This window comes from Silurus aristotelis (genome assembly GCF_946808225.1).
Source record: "Silurus aristotelis genome assembly, chromosome: 18".
NCBI lineage: Eukaryota > Metazoa > Chordata > Actinopteri > Siluriformes > Siluridae > Silurus > Silurus aristotelis.
Genome location: NC_139591.1, coordinates 22866196 through 22887636, shown reverse-complemented (window position 1 = coordinate 22887636; position 21441 = coordinate 22866196). Strand labels below are relative to the sequence as shown.

The 21441-nt window shown below is 36.5% G+C and overlaps 2 protein-coding genes and 1 long non-coding RNA gene across 4 annotated transcripts in view; 1 reads left to right on the top strand and 2 right to left on the bottom strand.

Moving 5' to 3' along the window:
- Window positions 1-2: 2 nt before the first annotated feature.
- On the bottom strand, window positions 3-13253 carry vsig8a (V-set and immunoglobulin domain containing 8a). Of its 2 annotated transcripts, XM_083568814.1 has the most exons (8): window positions 13079-13253; window positions 9703-9782; window positions 8098-8267; window positions 7065-7269; window positions 4470-4622; window positions 3556-3678; window positions 3072-3216; window positions 3-572 (listed from the first exon to the last, which is right to left on the bottom strand). In XM_083568814.1, the coding sequence occupies exons 1-8, from the start codon at window positions 13123-13125 to the stop codon at window positions 398-400; spliced, it is 1098 nt and encodes a 365-aa protein (XP_083424940.1). In that variant the 5' UTR covers window positions 13126-13253; the 3' UTR covers window positions 3-397. The 2 variants fall into 2 exon arrangements, with proteins under 2 accessions (XP_083424940.1, XP_083424939.1); XM_083568813.1 differs by lacking the exon at window positions 13079-13253 and having other exon boundaries at window positions 9703-9881.
- LOC310741175 (putative flavin-containing monoamine oxidase A) overlaps window positions 12851-21441 on the top strand; it is a 57466-nt gene continuing 48875 nt past the window's right edge. Inside the window, exons 1-4 of the mRNA XM_083568781.1 lie at window positions 12851-12954; window positions 15518-15736; window positions 16851-16938; window positions 18563-18743. Of these exons, the coding sequence (XP_083424907.1) occupies window positions 15586-15736; window positions 16851-16938; window positions 18563-18743 (420 nt within the window). The 5' untranslated portion in view covers window positions 12851-12954; window positions 15518-15585. The remainder of the gene's footprint in view (window positions 12955-15517; window positions 15737-16850; window positions 16939-18562; window positions 18744-21441) is intronic.
- LOC310741250 lies at window positions 15311-17932 on the bottom strand. Its single transcript, XR_014537906.1, has 3 exons — window positions 16615-17932; window positions 16274-16563; window positions 15311-16218 (listed from the first exon to the last, which is right to left on the bottom strand). It is a non-coding gene; the product is annotated as an uncharacterized lncRNA (long non-coding RNA).

The window sequence follows — 21441 nt, the reverse complement described above, 5'->3', positions numbered from 1 at the left end:
TATTTAATAAAAAGTTGTTGTTTTATTCACAGATTCAGAGCACACAGGTGTGGGGGGTGATGTTTAAATTAGAATGTATCTGCAGATACAAAAGACAAAATAAATGATTAGCAGTTAGATTCTGAATAATAGTAATAATAATAAAACTAATAAGGTCATTAAAAGTCCAACATCCATCCACCATAATGCCCTCAATCTTCTTTACAACATTGTAACACAATTTAAATGATACCTGTGCACACAGAGAGAAAAAAACTAAGATACACATGTATACAAAAATCATCGCATGACCATATAAATGCACACTATAAATAACACACTGTATACAAAGGGAGTGTTTTGTATTTCAGCACTAAATTGTAGTCATTTTCACTTTTATATGAAACTATGAGAGGTGTCAGACGATGTAGCCGTATTTGTCGTCGTATCTGGGCAGCGTGCCGTCGTATCCCATGCTGCTTGTCTCCGTGTGATGGAGGTGGTCGGTTTGGCTTATCTGGTTGTACGCCTGTCTGGAGTGAAGACTCGAAACACGACTTGTAGGTCGGCTTTCGGGTGCTGGAACGTCCTCCCTGATAATCGGACGCAACAAGAGCAGATCGATTGGGTCATTTCACAGATCTGATATAGGATTGTTTCTATTGCAACATTTATTTATTCATGGATGAAAGGAGTCTCCAGTTTCAGCACTTTGTAACAGTAAGACTCAGCAGTAAAGCTGTAGCTTTTATAACATCATCATGATTAAGAAGTTCACAGGCTGCTGATGAGAGAACGTGTGAGTAGATATGCAGCGATTCGAGACAACGATACGAGGTGGTATCAAAATATTTATCTACATGTGCTTTTAGCATTCCTGCACTTCAAATCTCTGCAACGGTGTCAAAACGGCCATTTTTGAGGTTGATCTTCAGCTTCGGGTAGAGGGTGAAGTCCACAGGAGACCAATCTGGTGAGTAGGGTGGATACGGAAGTGACGAGAGCTCTGTGACAGGGTATGCATGTGGTCATAATAGCAGACGGGGTAAAGCACGTGGTCAGAATAGCACCTGCTGCACGGCTCCCGATGTACACAGGACGATGTCTTTTGACACACTGACTTAAAAAGGTCAGTGCTCCCTGTGACTGTGCGTGCAGCCTTGTGCTGCCATCTGTTGGTGAGTTACAAAACTAGTCTGGAAACTTTTTGATACCACCTCGTATCTGGTTTTTAGTTAATTAAATAGTAACGGATTACAATTTGCTGCAACAAGAGGAATAAAATATTATATTATTATTTTATAATAATAATATTATTATAAAAATTTTTTTGTGCGTTATTCTCGAAGGTGATGAAGAATCTGAAAATCATATTGAAATGCCAGGGAACACCTTGAAATCTGTAAAAACAGGGAGGTCCCCCAAAGCAGTTTTACAGAAATAAATACAAGAAAATTCAACAAAATGGTAATTTTTTTCTACTTATGTTGTTCCTGACTCAAATTATTAATATAAAGGTCCAAAAAATGTATGATGCACATGATTCCCCTTAAAAGAAAACCAAGTCCAAGACAAGTCCAAGTCCACTTGACTTGACTTGACTTGACAAAATCTTTCTATCACACTGTGCTGGAGTTTCGTGTTGATCCTGCGTGATACGTTGAATTCAGAAAGCTCTATAATAATAATAAATACTAATAAAATCCTGCTAATTGAAAGATAATCCACTAATTTAGAATGGACCCCTGGTGACACTCAGATAAAGATGAATTCTCTTTTGATTCTGGTTGCTCTCAGGGTTTGAGATCTACGGGAGTTTTCCTGCTTGTTAGGGATACATTTAAAAAGGTAAAGATGACATCCAGTTTTCTGTAAATGTAAATCCAGATTCTCTGACCATGTCCATTATTACAATATATAATCAAATAAAATTGAATTATACTGAAATTCTTGTTTCTGAGCCGTATTCATATGTGCAATGTCTCTATATAAAAGGGAAGGTCGTTCCAGGTAGGAACTTCAGTTCAAGCCAATCATTTGGGTTTGCCCGTATTTGCTTAGAAAATCTCACTCGAAATGTTTATTTATCAGAGCTGCCCACACATTTTCCTACAAAGAAACAAAAAACAGACTTGATTGAAGGCAGTGGCCTGAAAATAAATGGTGCATTGTACTAAATATTTTAATAAAATGAAGGTTGCCATGGGTTCTCTTTGATTCCATATTTATTGAAAATAAAAATAAATAAATTAAAAACAGTGCTCTGTAATCTGCTTTAATTAATGCAGGTATATTTTCTAGTTCATTGAACTTATAGTACAATAGAGTTTAATGCAATGCAATTTATTGTACTGCAGAGTTCATAGTAGATATTCAGTTCCTTCTAATAAGAGAAAAGTTCAATCTAAAAGTTTCGTTTTTTTTTTTACCTAATTTTTTTTAAATGAGATTTTCCGGCCTTCATATTTGATGTGGCAGGACGAATCAAAGGCTTGGTTTGGTAGGTATACATCAAGGTGCGGGAATGAACTTCCCCCGAGATGTCCGAACAGCTGAGCCTATCTTTGGGTGATGGGTGAAGACCTACGGCTTCCTGAAACACTAAAACTTGCACTTTTCCAGGTTTGCTTTGTCTTTGTTTACATTTATTTTAAAAATCCAGCAAACCGTTGTTGATTTATTTGTTGATCTCAAAGCAATTTTGTACGTCACTCTGGATAAAGGCGTCTGCTAAATGTCGTAAATGTAAATGGTGGCTCAGTGGGTAAGGCTCTGGGTTACAGATTGGAAGGCTGAGGTTTCAAGACCCAGTTTTGCCAAGCTGCCACTCTTGGGGCCCCTGAGTAAGGCCCTTAACCTTCTGTGCTGTTTCATGGTTGATCCTGAGATTGGGATATGCGAAGGCAGAATTTCACTGTGCTGTAATATACATGTGAAGTCAAAAGCCTCTTTCTCTTGTTCTTTTTTGTGATAAATCTGCAGAATGAGGTATTAATGGATCAAGGCATAAATGAGGAACATCAGCCGTCTTTGTTCCCCACTAACTACGATTAACAAACAAGTGTCGTGAGAAGCCATCGCGTTCGTTCTACCTGATCTCGTTGGAGAACTCTTTCTCGTAGCGCCGCCGCTGCTGTCTGCATCGGAAGAACAGGAGCAACAGGATGATGAGGATAATGATGATGAGCAACAGACATCCGCACACGATGCCCACGATCACACCGGCTCTGTTAGGAGCTACACACACACACCCACACACACACACACACACACACACAAACCACTCAGTAGGAATAAAAAGAATAGGAGTGTGAACTTTAATGATTCATTAAATAATTTAGTACCCAAAGTTAGGTAACAATATATTCTGACATTTGGCTCACCAAGAAAACTTTACTCTAAAATGTGATCTAGTTTTCTAGCAGTTAGATTAGATTAGCTATTAGAGCTAATGTTAGCGATAGTGAGATGGTAGGGCGAAGTTCTAATTAGCAAATGTGTGAGCGTAAAGGTGTGGAGATTTCAGTACTCTGTACTTTTCTAACCTTCGTATGTGGATGTAGCTTTTACACTTACGACTGAAGGCCTGCAGGTTGATTCGACAAAACTCTTTCCCCACAGCGTTAGACGCCTCACATGCGTAGATTCCCATCAAGTCCGTGGAGTGATTAGAGATAAGAAGTTCTCCGAGGAACGGATCTAAGGAACACAGGCACAAATCAAAACCCAATTAAAAAAAAAACATTTGGCCATTTATCAAGCAAATTGTATTTTCTCAACAGGATATAACCAGAAATTATGAATGGGTTGCCAGGTATTACACAACTCCCCGATGTCCCCCAAAAGAGAAAAGGACGGGTTCGCTTTGGATTCTGGTTGCTCTTATGGTTTCTTAGCCCAGTACCTTTTTTTTAAATCTTTGAAACAAATATGGGTCTAATGGTTTCATCAATCTGAGGCATGGGTGCACAAACATTTGCACTGGATGTTTTTTTACACACCTTTTTCGGTATGTTTGATCGCAGCAGCAGGAGAAGCAGAAGCAGGGCTCTGAAGATAAGTAAAGCTAGTAAAGTGTTTTATCTCTCCCGCGAGTCCTGCACACTCAGGAGGTTAATTTGGGTTCGTGGTAAAAGTAATTACTTAAAGGTAACTGATTACTTCTTTAATTAAAAAGTGATTTATTTAATTTTGTACAAGTTGTGGGTTGGATTCTTCCTAATTAGAGACTTTGTACAAAAAACGCTTACGATCGGGTAAAAAAAAAATCCATAATTTTTAAAAGCACGCTTCCTGACCTTCCATTTCTAGGTCATTTTTCACAAACGAGACGCTAATATATACTCCCCCGTCTGTGGGGCATTTTTTTAAATTCACAATGGCACTGTTCCAGTAAAACCATTAAGTCTATTAAAAAAAAAAAAAAAATCAATCCCCACCACACACGACCTGCTGTGAGGTCTGATATGACAATATGACATCACACTCACCCTGTGTAACGGTGGGAGGAATCGGACCTCCAGTTTCTCTCTTCCACACGTACTGGAGGGGTGTAGAACCTTGATCCGATCTGCAGCGGAGCATCAGAGACGTCCCCACGCCCCCGTCTCCTTCCATCCAACACTTCGGAACTGATGGTCGCTCTGATGGACAGAGGAGGTTACCTTAGGTCAGATCCCAGAACTGTTGAAAAAGATGCTCTGATAGTGATATACTGCCAAAAGTATTGGGACACCGGATGTTTCCAGGCATGTGTGGTTCTGCCTCAAACTTTTAGCACAGATTTGGTGGCACACAATTTTTTAAGGACATCTTTGTACATAATAGCATGAACTAGAAGACCCGAAGCTGTTCCACCATGACAATGCCACTGTGCACAAAGCCAGCACCATGAAGATCTACTTTACATTGTTTGGATTGGAAGATCTCCTGCTATTGAGCTCCAACTCTATTGAACACGTTTTTGGGATGAATATAAACGCTGACTGCACCCCAGGCCTTCTCACCTCACCTACATCACTACCTGACTTCTGAATCTCCACAAATCTCCACAAGCTCCACACTTCACAACATCTAGTGAAGCATCTTCTCAGAACAGTGGAGTTTATTATAACAGCAAATGGGGACTAAATGTGGAATGGGATATAAAAAAAAAGCACAAACCAATTAAATCCATAAAAGTTATTTTTCCACATACTCAGACTTTGATTGTTACATCTTTTATTATGATTTGCGTCACACAATAAACACATGTGGATTGACCCCTGATGACGGTCGGTTGTTGATCTTTTGTGTTAATGATAGCACACGTTCAGCTTCTGGACGCGGCTACGAGTCTTGACGTTCTTGTTCGGTTTGTGTAAGATTAATGTTGTTTTTCTTCAGAAAAGAAGCGACGTCAAGGTTATAAAGCTCGTTGCCATGGCAGCAGCGAAATGAAGAAAGTTCAGGAAGGGAAACTCATCACTACTTTCTCAACTCATCTCTTCACTCGTTGAACTTTTAAAACCCAGCGGAACGAACGTTATGCTCTCGGCTTCTTCTAATTTCGGATGTAAACTGCTCTCACCACCTACAGCTGATCAAGATGGATTTTCTTTTTTTTCCAATTCTGAATTGTGCTCTGTTTCCATGGTAACGCCGCATGCTGACCTGCTTTTTTTCTGACCTTTACATTATTACTGAAAGAAAAAACCCTAAAATGACTGCAGGAGATATGAACAAGAGATGAATTAAAAACTGTTTTTATTATATTATATTATATTATATTATATTATATTATATTATATTATATTATATTATATTATATTATATTATATTGCATGTAAATACATTGTATGGCTTTATATAACACTGGAATGTTTTATATATAATTGAATTCAATAATAAAGACAAAAACATTATTCAGTGTTTATGATAATACTGTTATATAATTACTTAATATTTTATAAAAAAAAATATATACTTATAAAATGTGTATAAATGTCTATATTGTAATATATGTAATCATTTGAACATATATTATATATTGTATTATAATGTATTTAAACACATTTTACAGATATAATACAATTTTCTGTGACGGTTGAATTAATATAACTTTTTTTTTTTTTTACTGCATTTCAAATCAATTAATTTAATATCACTGCAGCAATTAAATATATTGTATTATTTTTATATTTATACCAAAAACTGCTGTTCTGTGCACCCCTCCCTTTAAACATTTTTTTTATTAGTTTTTCTACATCCAAATACTTTCCAGTATCCACACTTACTATACAGCATTGTTACCAAACAAACAAACAAACAAACAAACAAACAAACAAACAAACAAACAAACAAACAAACAAACAAACAAACAGAAAAGCAAATAAATAACCACATCCTGCTGTTTTCTCTTATTGTGAATGGGCTCAGAAAGAATAAAACGCTTGTTTTTTGCTTTTAATATTAAATCAGAAAAGGAACAAAGGTGTCATAATTCATAATTTTTTTTTAAATCCAAAACTAACAAATTCATCAGAAACGGACCGAGAATCTGGAGCGTATCTGTCTGAAAGATTGGGTGGCAATCCCAAAGAGTTAAAGGGAACGTCATGGAAATAAGATTTAAAAAGTGTATAAAAGATCCTGACCATAACGATACACTTGATCCTTTATCACAGCATGATCTTTGTAGTTCCAACTAATGGGTGGGTTTCACAGAAAAGTCTGTGCAACTCGTTCAGCAGCATTTATTTTGTAAAAAACAGAACTTGTCGGAATGCCGTTGAACTTGTTCCAATGCATTTCCATTTAGAAAAAAAGACGAAGGACCTGAGAAATGAAGGCAAAAATAAAGAAATCGCTCATTTCACACACTTTAGGTGTTCAATACAATTGTATGCCTCCAACTTTGTACTACAGTTTGGGGAAAAACCTCAATACTTTTGTCCATAAAGTGTATGAGATCACATCACTATAATATGTATGTATATGTGAGTATCACTATATTGTTAAATATCCCCAAGTATTGTGATGTGATATTTATGGTGCTTGAGGACGCTTTATTATTCATGGATAACAGATGTTAATCGTTACATTACCCAGAATCTGCAGAGTGACCTTGAGCATGTCCAGTCCCGGAGCTTTCTTCACTTTACACTGGTACGTGCCGGTGTGTGAGGCCGTGAGCTCGGCGATCGAGAGCGAGGCGTCGCCCAGAGAGGGGTCACTCACGGCAAAGTCCACCCCCGTCATTAACTCTTGGTCACCATGGATATATTTCTGTCCACCTGAATACGACAGGAGCTGAGAGACAGAATGCAGGAACATCAGATCATCAGAACCTGATAAATCACACGATGATAAAACATTTGCAATAATAAAACTGACTGAATGGATCAAAATACAGCTTCGTGTGCCTTTATTCATTTATATACGGCTCATTATAGGTAGATTTCTGCAGCTCTAAGTTACACACATATAATATTTTAATATTAAAACGACACTGTAGGGTCAGAAATATTGGGACACCCGACTTTTCAAGCCACAGTGTGTTTTTTCCTTAAACTCAAAACCAGAGACAGACAATTGTGCAGGACGTCTTTGGATGCAGGAGCATGAAATTTTTCCTTCACTTGAACTAGGAGACCCAAACCTGTTCTAGCATGACAATGCTCCCATGCACAAAACCAGTTTCATGAAGATCTGCTTTACAAGGATTTGAGTGGAAGATCTCCTGTCATAGAGCTCCAATCCAAGGCCTCCTTACCTCAACCACCTCTAACACCGTTGTGGCCGAATGAATCTCCACAAATCTCCACAAAATCTAGTGGAACATCTTTTCAGAAGAGTGGAGCTTGTTATAAGAGCAAATAGGCACTAAATGTGGAATGGGATGTTCAAAAAGAAGCACAAACCAATCTCATGGACATGTTTTGACACACTTATGACAGTATAGTAGATGATCGAAATCCAGTTTTCTTCATTTTTCCTTCATTTTTGTTGCTTTAATAATGAAGCTAATTGATATCCCGCGTCACTGCATCGGAGCTGAATATTCCTAATCTGAAACATATTGGAGTGTAAATAATTCCCATGGTGCTCAGTTAGTCTGTATCGTCTCTGTGTACTCACCACTTTGTCCTTCTGCGTGGTGTCTGGACTGACCAGTGTCCACTCGATGTCCAGTTCACCGACATCCTCAGGCCCGGGTGTGTACGTACACCCCAGGGTTTTCTGCTCTCCTTGTGCCAGCTGTAAAGTTTGAGGCCCGGTGGAGGTGATCTTCATAGGCAGGGTCACGTCTGAACATCACGGGGTGAAAAAAAAATTATTATGACTGCAGATATAATAACATCCACCGGTCCATGGAGACGATTTATTCAACAAGAGCTCATTCTTTACTCGTATTATTATTATATATATTTCATCAACACTGATGAGGAAACGTTACATAAAATATAAAGAAAATTAAACCAAGATATTTGAACAGAAAGAGCTCATGTACACTTTCTTATTATTTACTGTACACAATTACATCTTCATTTCCTGAACTAGATGTTTGTTTTGTTTTAAATGAGTTTCCCGGTAGGCTTAAGACTGCTTTTAGCCGTCAACAGATTTGAGACTAATAAACTAATCTGCTGCTGCATTACAGGGCGGTGCAAAGTATCCTGATCACACAGCGATCCACCGTCTTCTGCATACACAAGCTCACAGAATGTTCAATAATTCATAGTCATTGAAAATAAGTGCACACTGTTTGTGTCTCTGATCTGATTCGACCTGCGCAGAAACCTTTTGGTGTTTTACGTATCTTACTTTTGCAATGTAACCTTTAATTGTAGTTCAATTTCCGTTCACGTTTATTCAATTTTTATTCCGTTTACTTTTATTTTATTTTTATTCTATAAATTTTTTTATTCCTTTTCTATTCCAAGTCTATTTTTGTTTTATTTGATCTATTTTATTCTACTTCCAGGTTTATTTATATTTATTTATATTTAATTTTAGTTGTGTTTGTAATTCCATTTTTAGTTTATTATGTTATTTATCGTATTTTTGCTTTTTATTTTTATTTATTTATTTACTTTTTTGCATTTTAATTTTATTTCAAGGTCACAGACAGTCAGTAAAAACATTTCATGTTGCTGTGATTGACAGGTTAAAGAAAGTAAGCCCCTCCCCCTCCCCCCAAAAATTATATTTTATATTTTTCAATAGTACAAAATAATTCTTTAAATAAGTCTTTAAATTGTGAGGTCTTTTGTGTGTTTTTTTTAAATGTTAAATTTATTCTGGATTGTTGAGAAATCATAAAATGTTTGTTTATTTTCAGATTCAGTTTCAGAGACATTTAATTATTTATTTTTCAACGTGTAAATAAATAATAAATATTCAAAACTTTAGTTTTAAGAAGGAAGAAGAGCAGTTAATAAAATAATAAAAAATACACTAATACGGAGATTAAGGTTAAGTAATGGAGGAACACATTGGGGTTTTTCATAGCATATAAACTGTGACTGATCCTGATAACAAGGATAAAAAATTCTCAACATTTCCAAAAAGGATTCCAAAAATTGTAAAGTATTATGAAAATCCAAAACATTTTAATTTTTAAATCATTTCTGTTTCAGAGTTTCCAGTATTTTCTGCCTTAATCCTGTAAACAAAATCTCCCATTTCACTTCCTCCATTTTAGAAACAACACAAACATGAAAAGGAGAAGAGAGAACGCACCTGCGATGAAAAGTACACTTCCTGCACACAGTAGGACGAGAACAGACGGCGAGGCTGGAACACACCCCATCTTCGGATTTCTGTTTGGATAAAAACAAGAGGAAAAAAATAAGACAGTGTGGTTTTGTTTGTAGCGAGAGATTAGATTAGATTTAAACATGTAACATCAGACAGGTTTCATGTTCATAGTATAAATTCTTATTGGTCAGAAAGTGGGTGTGTGTGTGTGTGTGTGTGTGTTTGTGTGTGTGTTTGGCCAAACTACTGTCTACTGTTGATACTTTACCATTTTGAAAGCCATAAATACAACGATAGAAATACACACAGGATTGGCAAAAGTTTGTGGACACCTGTTTGGTTTGTGCCACCTTTTGAACATTCCATTCCGCATTATGATGTCATAATAAGTTCCACTCTTCTGGGAAGATGCTCCACTAGATTTTGTGGAGATTTGTGAAGATATATTTATATATATATACAATAAATAAATATTAATGTCTTTCCCAATTACATATAAAATCAAACAGAAATCCTCACTGCTTCACTCGAACACCATTAGGATCCATGATTTGTTTTGTATTTAAACGTTATTGTTTATATTTAGTTCATTCACATACAGTAGCTGAAAACTTTCCTGGCACAATTTCAGTGTGAAACCTTTTGGAGGAGGAGCCTCGAGGCTGAGAGAGAAAAAATTTGTTGCAAAACAAGATTCATTCTAATTACATGAAGTTGGTGTGACAGCAGCTGCAGCAATAAAGACATGATTAGTGATACTGAAACTAAAACCTCGGCCAATACTGATATTCATCTGATAATTATTTAAAAATGTTTACACCATAAAATAATTCTGAAGAATCTCACCAAAGCAGCAATTTTATCGAATGAGATACACTATATTGCCAAAAGTATTGGGACACCTGGTCATACGTTTGGTATGTGATTTTTGAGCATCGCATTCAACATTTAGTCCCAATCTGCTCTTCTAATTCCCTCCACTCTTCTGGGAAGATGTTCCATAAGATTTTGGAGTGTGCTAATGGATATTTGTCTTCTTAAACCACAAGTGTATTATGAAAGACAGGTACTGATGTAGGTGAGGAGACCTGGGGTGCAGTCAGGGTTCCAATTCATCCCAAAGGTGTTCAGTAGGGATGAGATCAGAGCTTTATAGCAGGCCACTCAAGATCTTCCTCTCCAAAGCATGTAAACCAGATCTTTAAGGAGCTCACTTTGTGCACAGGAGCATCGCCATGCCAGGAACAGGTTTGGGGTACAAGTGATTGCTAAATTTTATTATAGCGCATCTAAAGATGTCCTGTACGATTGAAAGTCTTCAGCTTTGTGGTAACAGTTTGGAAAAGATCCACATATATCAGGAAAGGTCAGGTGAGCCAATACTTTTGGCAATATGGTGTAGCTCAAAACACGACTCATACAAAACCACAATATTTAAATATAGTTCTTATATTGTATAATTTATTTTTATTTATACAAACCGAGGCTTTTATGGTGTTTGCGAGAGACGTGCATGTTCCTCTTTTATCTATGCGACAAACTCGGCAATGCCACAGTATGAAGATTTCCTCTGGTCCAACAAATCTTAACATTTTTTGATGTTCCATTTTATTTCCATTAATAAATTTAATATGAAGAACAGCTTTACACACTCAGCATCTGGACACTTTGTTCCTCCAAATGTTCAGCTGATATATTTTGCTGTGCCTCCTGTAAAAATCTCCAAAGATGTTCTTCACTAGTGTGAGATGTTCTTCTTCATTTCAGAGCAGTTCAGTAGGATTTAGGTGGAATGACTGGGCAGGTGATTCCATGATAGATATCACTCCAGACGTCTGTCTGCTCTCTAAATAACACATACAGAACCTCAGGCTCATCGTCTTGTTGTACGGTGAAGTCGCTTCCAACGAGCGGCAGTCCAGACGGAACTGCATGGTGCTGAAGTTTGGAATGGAAGCCGTGTTGGTTCAGGATTCCTTTCACTTTCCGCGACCTTCTTTGCTCCAAAACAACCCCAAACCATTAAACTTCCACCTCCAAGTGTGAGTGTGGGGGTGAGAGAGTCTGATCACATCTTCTCTCCTGTTCTTCATCTCACACAAGTTCTTCTGTTAGAGACACAAATGTCTCATTTGGACTCCACAGAACTTTCTTCCATTTATTCACTGTCCATTTAATTAATCCTTTTACTGAATTCGTAGCATAAAAACAAAAGGAACATGCACTCAAAAACTATAAACCTCTAGGTGTTTCCACACTTTTCCCAGCCACTGGATATACAGAATAAAATTAATTCCCATTTTTTATATGGAAACATTTCTTAATTCAAAACCCAAAACCAATTTGATATGTGAGAGCATTGGGTCAAATTCATCTTTCTTTTCCTTTTCTGATATACGATCTGACATTTCTACAACCACAACAGGCTATCCATCTTTATTTATTAAAGAGCAACACTCTTTATTTTCACTCAACGGCGGCTATGAACGCCCTCAATCACAGTCTTCTCTACACTGAAATAATAGCCGAAAGAATAAAGATTTGATAAATTCCTCGGTCGTGGTTGCAAAGCGCTGACACTGGAGACTCCTTCCTTGAATGTTAAATAAACTCTGGATAGAAAACTTCATCGTACAAATCCTTCTTACCCAGAAACCATCAAGTAACAGTGTAAACCTGGGATTTGTTGCTGCACCAAAGTTCGAGCTGCTGTTCCCAAAAGATAATCAACATCTTATGAACAAGGATTCACTCAACACCTAATACACATCCTAAACTCCAATGTGTGTGTGTGTGTGTGTGTGTGTGTGTGTGTGTGTGTAACTGTGATGTCTCTGAAAGACTTGAACTCAGAAAGGTAGACGCACCTACATGCAAATAGCGGCCATCAGCTTGTCTGACAAGAGTCCCATCTGTAATATAAACATGCAAATATAGCAACCTCAACTGACTGCGAGAAGAAACCAGCAAGCTGTTTTTCATTTCCTCAGCAGCCCCAGCAGCTCCACTCTGAGCCTGTTTTTTTTTTTCCTTTAGGTGTAAAAAATGTCGACTTTCAGGCTGTGCTGCTCTCCAGGATTGTTACATATGAAATAATAAGGTGTGTTTTATTTTTCTCTCTGAGATCAAGTTGCAGCCACCTCGAGGATGCGTGTAAACCCTGACCACATCACACGTGGAAGAAGGGAAGGAAGAGAAAACAATCTCCATGCAGGTTTTCCTTCTCCAGATCAGGTGTGCATGAATGATTTATAAAGTCTGAGATGAGTGAGAACATGAGCTGAGGGTCTAAACATCTCTGCTGGAGCTTGACTAGATCTTTACAATTATAGTAGCAATAATAATAAGAGGCTCATACCTGTGAATATCTTGCTGTGATGATCCGGTCCTCACAAACACATTCATAAACACACACACACACACACACACACACACACACACACACACACACACACACACACACACACACACAATAGTAGCTCGACGTTCAGGCTCTGGTTTACAAATGCTGCTGATGCCATGGTGATAAGGTCTACTGGGAAAGCGGCTCAGGTGACTGTGAGCGTTTATACTCCTCCCTGCTCGACAAAAGACGAATGGAGAACAGGCTAGGGCTTTATCAAAAAGGAAAGAAAAGAAAAGAAAAAAGAAAAGTATAGAAAAGAAAGAATTTACATTAAGGACAGAAGAAGGTAGACACAACAGCAGTTAATTTGTGTGTATGAATTTATTACCCAAGTACCTGACATTACTTATGATATTGTGTATGTAATGTATGAGAGTATGCAAATATATATGCAAATTAACCCACAAGTCATTTGCATAAAAGTGGGTGTAGTAATACAGAGCTAGCTGTTTGCTTCCAGATTGGCACATTTAAATGCTCTGTACTAACACATAAACACACACACACACACACACACACACACACACACACACACACACACACGTACAACTTATACTCACACTATATACACTGAAAAAGTGTCGCAAATGAGTTATAAACTTGAAATTAAATTGACTTTTTTATCGCTATTTTGAGAAATTGTGAGATAAAAAGCAATAACCATTTTTTTTAATTTAGAGGTGAAAACGGGCTAGTGAAAAAACAATAGTGAAGTAAAATACTGATACCAAAAAAATCTACTTAAATACAGTAACAGAGTATTTGTACTTCGTTACTTCCCTCTTCTGAACCAGACACAACAACTAACGCTGATTGCCATGACAACGTAATTCAATCTGATACCGAGATTAATTCATCTTCTTGAGCTTTACCACAAATAAAATAAACACAAGACATGTTTCTAAAGAGTTTTCCTTCCGTGATTAATGATGTTTCGTCTCTTAGACATAAAACCATTTATAAAAAAAAGCCACTGATGACATCATAATGGGTTTAATGAAGAATCGTTCAGAAATTAACAAAACATTTCAGACTTCAGTGTCTGCTGTTTACTGATGCATTTTTTTATTCACTGTTCGTTATTGTGCTCGGTTAATCACACACAGATAAAACACTGCTGTAATTAATGAAGCACAAGATTTACACAATAACAGGATGAGAAAAAATCAACTCGGACTCACGTACCAGTATTCTTACTTTGATTATTATTACACTCTTGTAGCTTCAGTGCTGTTGTGTTTTCTTTTTATTGCTGTGCTCCTGATGACATTTATTTAGTCAACACTTTGCTATATGATTGTATTTTCATCATAAATATATACATTTCTTAAATAGTTTTTAATATTAGCAGTGTGTTAATTTTTTTATTAAATTTGATTGGTTTTATACGGGTTTCCACAAACAGTTGACACTGATATGAATTGTAAAGTTAAAAATCTTGAAAATAATAATTTGAAATATCTGATTAATACATTAGGGCATTATAAAAAAAAAGAAACAACAGAGACAAAAAAAAATAAAAAAAATAAAAATAAATAAATAAATAAAAAATAAAAAATAAAAAATAAAATTTTTTATATATATATATATATATATATATATATATATATATATATATATATATATATATATATATATATATATATATATATATATATATATATATAATCTCCTTATTTTACGTATTTATGTCAGAATTTGCTCACTCATTTTCTTTTCTTTATTCCAATAAAGTAAACTTAACTGGCATACATTATACAGGGGTCAGTGAACTAGTGAGCAATTTCAGACTTCGCATTAGAAACATACAACCAGATTTATACATTAAGACATTAATACATTTAAGTTCTTATTAAATATGATTAAATATGAACGAATAAAAAAAATAAACAAATAAAAAAAATTCCTAGCATTCTCATGAGGGATTGATTTTTTACATTTGTTGATTTTGCTTTTTTTCGCTTCTCGTTTTGTATGATCTTTGTAAATGATCCCTTGGTTACAAAACCCAAAATTTAGATTAAATGTATACATTTTAAAATGTATTTATTATTTTGGAGAAATTGATATAAAATCCAATTAATCTGCTAAAGTTTGCTGGAATTTCGTTTGAGGGATTATTTATCGCACAAATAAATGCAACGAATGAAATGAAAACAAATGAAAAACATGCTTTTTGATGACGGTCCCTTACAGCAGTGTACTGTAAACTGATACTTTTTTATTTTATTTTTTAAATATAAATAAACAACATGAAGATAAATAAATGTTCCTTGATCCCACCTGCAGTAAAATCTGTCCCTCTATTTACTTATGGGTGTTTGTTTGGGGTCTAAATCAGGGAATAAACCAGGAATCCTGATGTTTGGGATGTGACCTTTACTCCTCCAGGAAGTGAGTCTGAACACCAGCATCCATCTGCCTTCACTGTTACACCGCATAGTTCTGAGCTTATCAGGATGTGTGAGGATCAGCAGCGATCTGGTGTGAGTGGTGTGTGTGAGGTGTGGGATGTGGTGGTGGTTGGAGGAGGATTGTCGGGTCTCTGTGCTGCGCGTCGGCTGAAGGAGAGGAACCAGAAGCTCCGAGTGCTGGTGCTGGAGGCCAAAGGTGTGTTAATGAATAATCCCCATTAATCCCCTGCACTCGAGTCTATTACAGTCTGAACAAGATACTCATAGCGTTTACAGGTCTGTTTATAACTCATTACATCTACTACTACTTCAGCACCATAACCACTACTACTAATACTACTAGTCATAATACTACTACCACCATACTTCTACTACTACAACTACTAATACTATTAATAATAAAAAATACCATGACTGCTATTATACAACCACAACTACTACTAATACGAATAATACTACTACTAAACATATTATTACCACTACTACTATTCTACAGCCGACTACTGCTCCTACTAATACTAATGATACTAATATTAAAATTACAACAACTATACTACTGTTAATATAAAAAATACTATTACTAAATTTCTACAACCACAACAGAAACAACTACTGCGACTGTGACTATACTGTGCTAGTACTGGTACTGCTTCCACTATACAACTACTACTAGTACTACTAATAAAAATACAAGTAACTATTTTTTATACTACTACACAACTACTTTTACTACTAGCAGTACTTTCACTACTACTACTATCTCTATAACCACATCAACTAATAGTACTACTACTACTACCATATTACCACTATGACTACAACTACTATACTATTATACAACTACTACTATTACTACTGATACACCTACTACAATTACTACTACTTGCATACTACTATACTACCAATACTACTACTATAACTAATAATAAAATTTTTTTACTACTATAATACTATTTAACCATAAATACTTTTAGTACTGGAATTCCTACTACTACGATACTCTTCATAAAAATACTACTGCTACTACATTACTATACTACCGCTGCTCCTACTACTAAATTCTACTACTGCTACTAAACTACTATTTCTGCTTTACTAGCACAATAACCACTAGTACTACTAAACTATAAATCTACTATGACTTTTAATACTAATAAAAATACAGATATTTTAAGTCTGGTGCGACTTATAAAATACCACTACTAAGTCTACACCTGGCAAGTGTTACTAGTGCTACTACTACTGATAATAATAATACACGAGTGTCTGATTATGTGCTGACGTGTTGGGTTTGACTTCCTGCTTAACAGATCGTGTAGGGGGTCGAACTCTGACTCTGAGTCTTCCAGCATCCAATGGCCTTGACTCCTGGGACATGGGTGGGCAGTGGGTGGGCAGGTGAGATTACCCTGTCCGTGTCTCTCTGTTTTGTCTCTAACAGTCTCTTTTGGTCTCACTCTACATTTCCACCTCTGGTCTGATTAAACCAAGATTTAACTGTTAGGCCTCATTTTTACACATTATGTCTGGTGAAAAACATGCACCACTTTTCATCTGCCCAAAACCATCCCAAAAGTGAAGCATGATGGTGGTAGCATTATGGTGGTGGTGTTTTTCTGAAGCAGGGACTGGAAGTCTTGTCAGGGCTCAAGCTGAATGGAGCAAAGTACAGAGATCTCCTCAATAAAAACCTCTTCCACAGCACTCAGGAGCTCAGTCTGGGTCGAAGGTTCAGCTTTCAACATGACAATGACCCTAAGCACACATCCAAGACAACACATGAGTGGCTAAGGAACGGCTTTGAATGCCCTAAAGTGGCCCAGCCAGAACTCTGACCTGAACCCTAATGAACATCTAAGGAGAGATCTGAAAGTTACCCTGACCTAGCTTGAGAGGATTTGCCCTGAAGTATGGCAGGAAATCCCTTAATCCAGGTGTGGAAAGGTTTTTGGGTCATACCCCAAAAGACTTGATGCTGTAATTGCTGCTAAAGTGCTATAACTAAGTACTGAATAAAGAGTTTAACTACATGATATTTTGTTAAAAAATATATATATATTTCTGGAATTCTGTTTTTTTCCTGTTATTATGGGGTACTGAGTGTAGATTAATGAGAAAAAAAATAATGATTGTAGTATCAGACTGCAACATAATGATATTGAAATAAGTGAAGGAGGTTTAAATACCCTTTTAATACACTATATATATATATATATATATATATATAAAAACGCATAACACATTAACACAATTTTACCAACACAAATTTTATAAATGTAAAAATGTAATGTAAAAAAATTAAAATAAATATAAAAGAGGCGAAATTAAAACCTTTAATGCAACAGACATTTTTTCCGACGTTCTTTCTTTACTCAGATAAAAAAAAAAAAAACCTTAATAAACTAAACTAACTTTTAATTACTAATCATTTGTTTTACTGATGTGCCATCTCTCAAATCAAGCACAAAAATCCATGTTGCACACATCCGGCGATTAAAAGCGTCCGTGTGGAAACAAAGTTCCGTTTGGTGTCCTTTAAGTAATATAAAGCAGCATAGTTACTTTACAACATTCAAATAAGAATATTTTGTCTTCATACTCTATGTCAAGTTTGGTTTCACTAATAATAAACATACTTTTACAGAAAGCGTAAATATTTGTAATTGCCCATGTTGATTAAAGTATTAAAAACTTGAAAAGTATTAATTTAAGGTACATTAAGATAAAACTGTGCGATTAAGTTGTGATTAATCACGACGTAACTCATGACGATCGTGTGATTAATTGCGATTAAATGTTTTATTTGATTGACAGCCCTTTTCTCTACATTTTTAAATAGATGAATGATAAAAGCTTGTTCACTTCCCCTCACTACCTGTTGCACTCTTCTACTCATCTACATGTCCACTCTCCACTCTTCCCCTAATCTGTTTTATTTTTTATACAACATGAAGACAGATTTTTTCACCTGACAAATGTAAAAAGTGCAGCCCAAGTCTTTTAATAAAAATCTTTTTCTCAGCACTCAGACTCACATTATGGACCTCATCCAGGAGCTGGGGCTGGAGGTTTACCCGCAGTTCACCAAGGGAAAAAAGGTCCAACAGACAGGGGGCGCTAATGCTAAGATCAGCACCTACACCTCCAGCATTCCATCCTTCTCTCCACTCGTCCTGCTGGACCTCATGCTCTTTTTGTGGAGGGTATAAATACACACACACACACACACACACACACACACACACACACACACACACACACACACACACACACTTTCCACAGTTTTTTTTTTTTTTTTTTACTTCTCCGAATATAGTCAGAAGTGGGAAATAATAAAGTATAAATACTTCACTTTACTTGACTTTTTACTTTCACTCATTAAATTTTTTATACAAATATCTGTACTTTCTACTTCTCTCATTTCAAAACAGACTTTAGTTTTAATCTATTTGTTGACATGATCAATATTTTTCTTCTCACTGCACAGTTTTTAGCCCATCAACATATTTCTTGTCTTTCCGCTGCTTTTTCAATCCACTGGTGCATCATTTCCTGTCTCTCACACACACCACAGACATAGACTAGTTTCTGCAGCTCACAATGAGCAGGCTGGAGGCAGTAAGACGTCTGGGGTTAACGTGGATGAGACAGAGGGAGTCAGTGATGAGAGCATGACTGAGAACAGAGACATTCCTGATCATTATCATCATCATCATCATCATCATCATCATCATCATCATCATCATCATCTTTTCTCGGCTTGTGTTCTATATGGTGGATGTTCAGCCTCGATTCATTCATTAGGGAACAACATTTGAAATTAATTTTGTATTAATATATCAATACGACGTGAGGTTCATTTTCCAGCATGACACCAAAACAGGAAGTAGGAATGACTACTTTTTACTGACGTACATGTCAGAGCCCAAACGTCTTCACTTTAACTTGAGTGAAAAATTGCAGAACTTTTACCAGAGTCTTTTAAAACATGAGTATCTGTACTTCAACTTGAGTAAAGGATCTGTGTATTTTTGTCATCTCTGAATATAGTTGAGCAAAATCAATCTCAGGTATGTGTAAGGCTCCACCACAGTGACCTGTTCACACAAAACATCCTCCATCAGATCACGTATCTACAGTGAGCATTTCACCGTCATGGCCTCCTGTTGAATTGGCTCTGAACACAGCTAAAAGAAAGCAAGAATAATCACAGACTGTGCTGTAAAATAATGTGACTCCTGGCAGCTGGTTGACCTCCCACACGCTAGCTAGCCTCTAGTCTGTTTTGATATTGCGTGGGAGAAACGAGATGCGATCACAGCGAGATTAAAAAAGGAGATGAGCGAGAAGTCGCATAAACAGCAGGTACGAACATAAGAGCAGGATCATGTCTCTTCTTTTTTCTATATACTGTATCTATACGGACGGGGTGGTGGAGCTACAGGAGAAACCTAAATCTCTATCCTTTTTAACATAAAGCAGCATTAAGGGGTAAATAAATTAGAGTATATAATTAAACAAAAAAATCAGAGCATCTCTCTAACATAGTATAGCAAATAGCAGCATAATATACAGTATAATATAATATATAACATTATATATTATTCCACTACGGAATAATGATATAGCATAGTAGATCATAGCATTGTATAGCAATGACCGATTAAAATGGATACTGGATAAAAAAATGTAAAATAGTACTCAACTGTATTACAAAATTAAAAAACAATACTGGATAGTAAAAATTTGTTTAATTCAATAAATATAAATATATCAATTATATTAATAAATATTGAGGAAATTCAAAGACTTGCATTCAAACTGAAGCACAAAGTAACACCCCAAATAAATACAAACAGTTACCTAGTGAATATATAGTAGTTACAAGTTATAATAGTTAACAAGTCAGCGCTCTCCGTGCAGCGCGCAGTCTCACGTGTCAAACCAGACATGTGGTGTCAGGGATTCGCCTCTAGAGGTCGCAGCTCGGTAAAACATTCGGTATGGATTTTTGCTGATAACCAAAAGTTCCAGCATTCAACTATTGGAACAAAATTTGACCATGGAGCCGAATTGGACCAGAATTGGACAATGGAAGAATGTTAGCCAGGTCAGATGAAGGCAAGTCGGCAGAGGCAGTTTGATGATCTGGGCAATGTTCTGCTGGGAACCAACCTGAACATTGTTGAAGACCCCCTGCAGTTTCATCTCATCATCTTTCAGCAGGATAATCCACAAAACATGGTTATATAATTTCAGGAACATAACAAAGAGTTCAAGAAACTCAATCCGTTTGATTATCTGTAGACCATGCTGAACAGAAAAAAGTCTGATCCATCTCACAACAAAGGATCTGCTGCTAACACCATGGTGCCAGATACCACAGCACACCTTCAGAGGTCTTGTGGAGTCCAGGCCTTGAAGGCTCAGTGCTGTTGATGTAGCACACAGTACTAAACAGGTGGATTTGATGTTCTGGCTGATCACAGTGTACAAGATCTTTGCTATAGAATAGCGGTGAGCATGTTATATAAATAAGAAACAAGCTCGCTGTATTTCTATAGCAGACACCTGTGCCACGGACATTTAAAGAAACAAGCAGCCGGAGCATATGTTTGGCAGTCAGACAGCGTTCTGTATTTTGGATCAGTGTGGTGAAGCGACTCCGACATGTTTCCTTCGGAATAAACACAGACAGCAGGAGCCTATTTATCTCTTCTGCTTTTATAGGAATACACATTCAGCTTTATGTACACAATATGGCCTGATCATCTCGTCCACATGTGCATGTTGAACAGCTCAATCCAGTTTCATTTCACACTCTGCTCTTACAATACGTTCCACTCTTCTGTGAAGGCTTTCTGATGGATTTTGGGGGTGTGGCTCTGGGGAGCAGTGAGC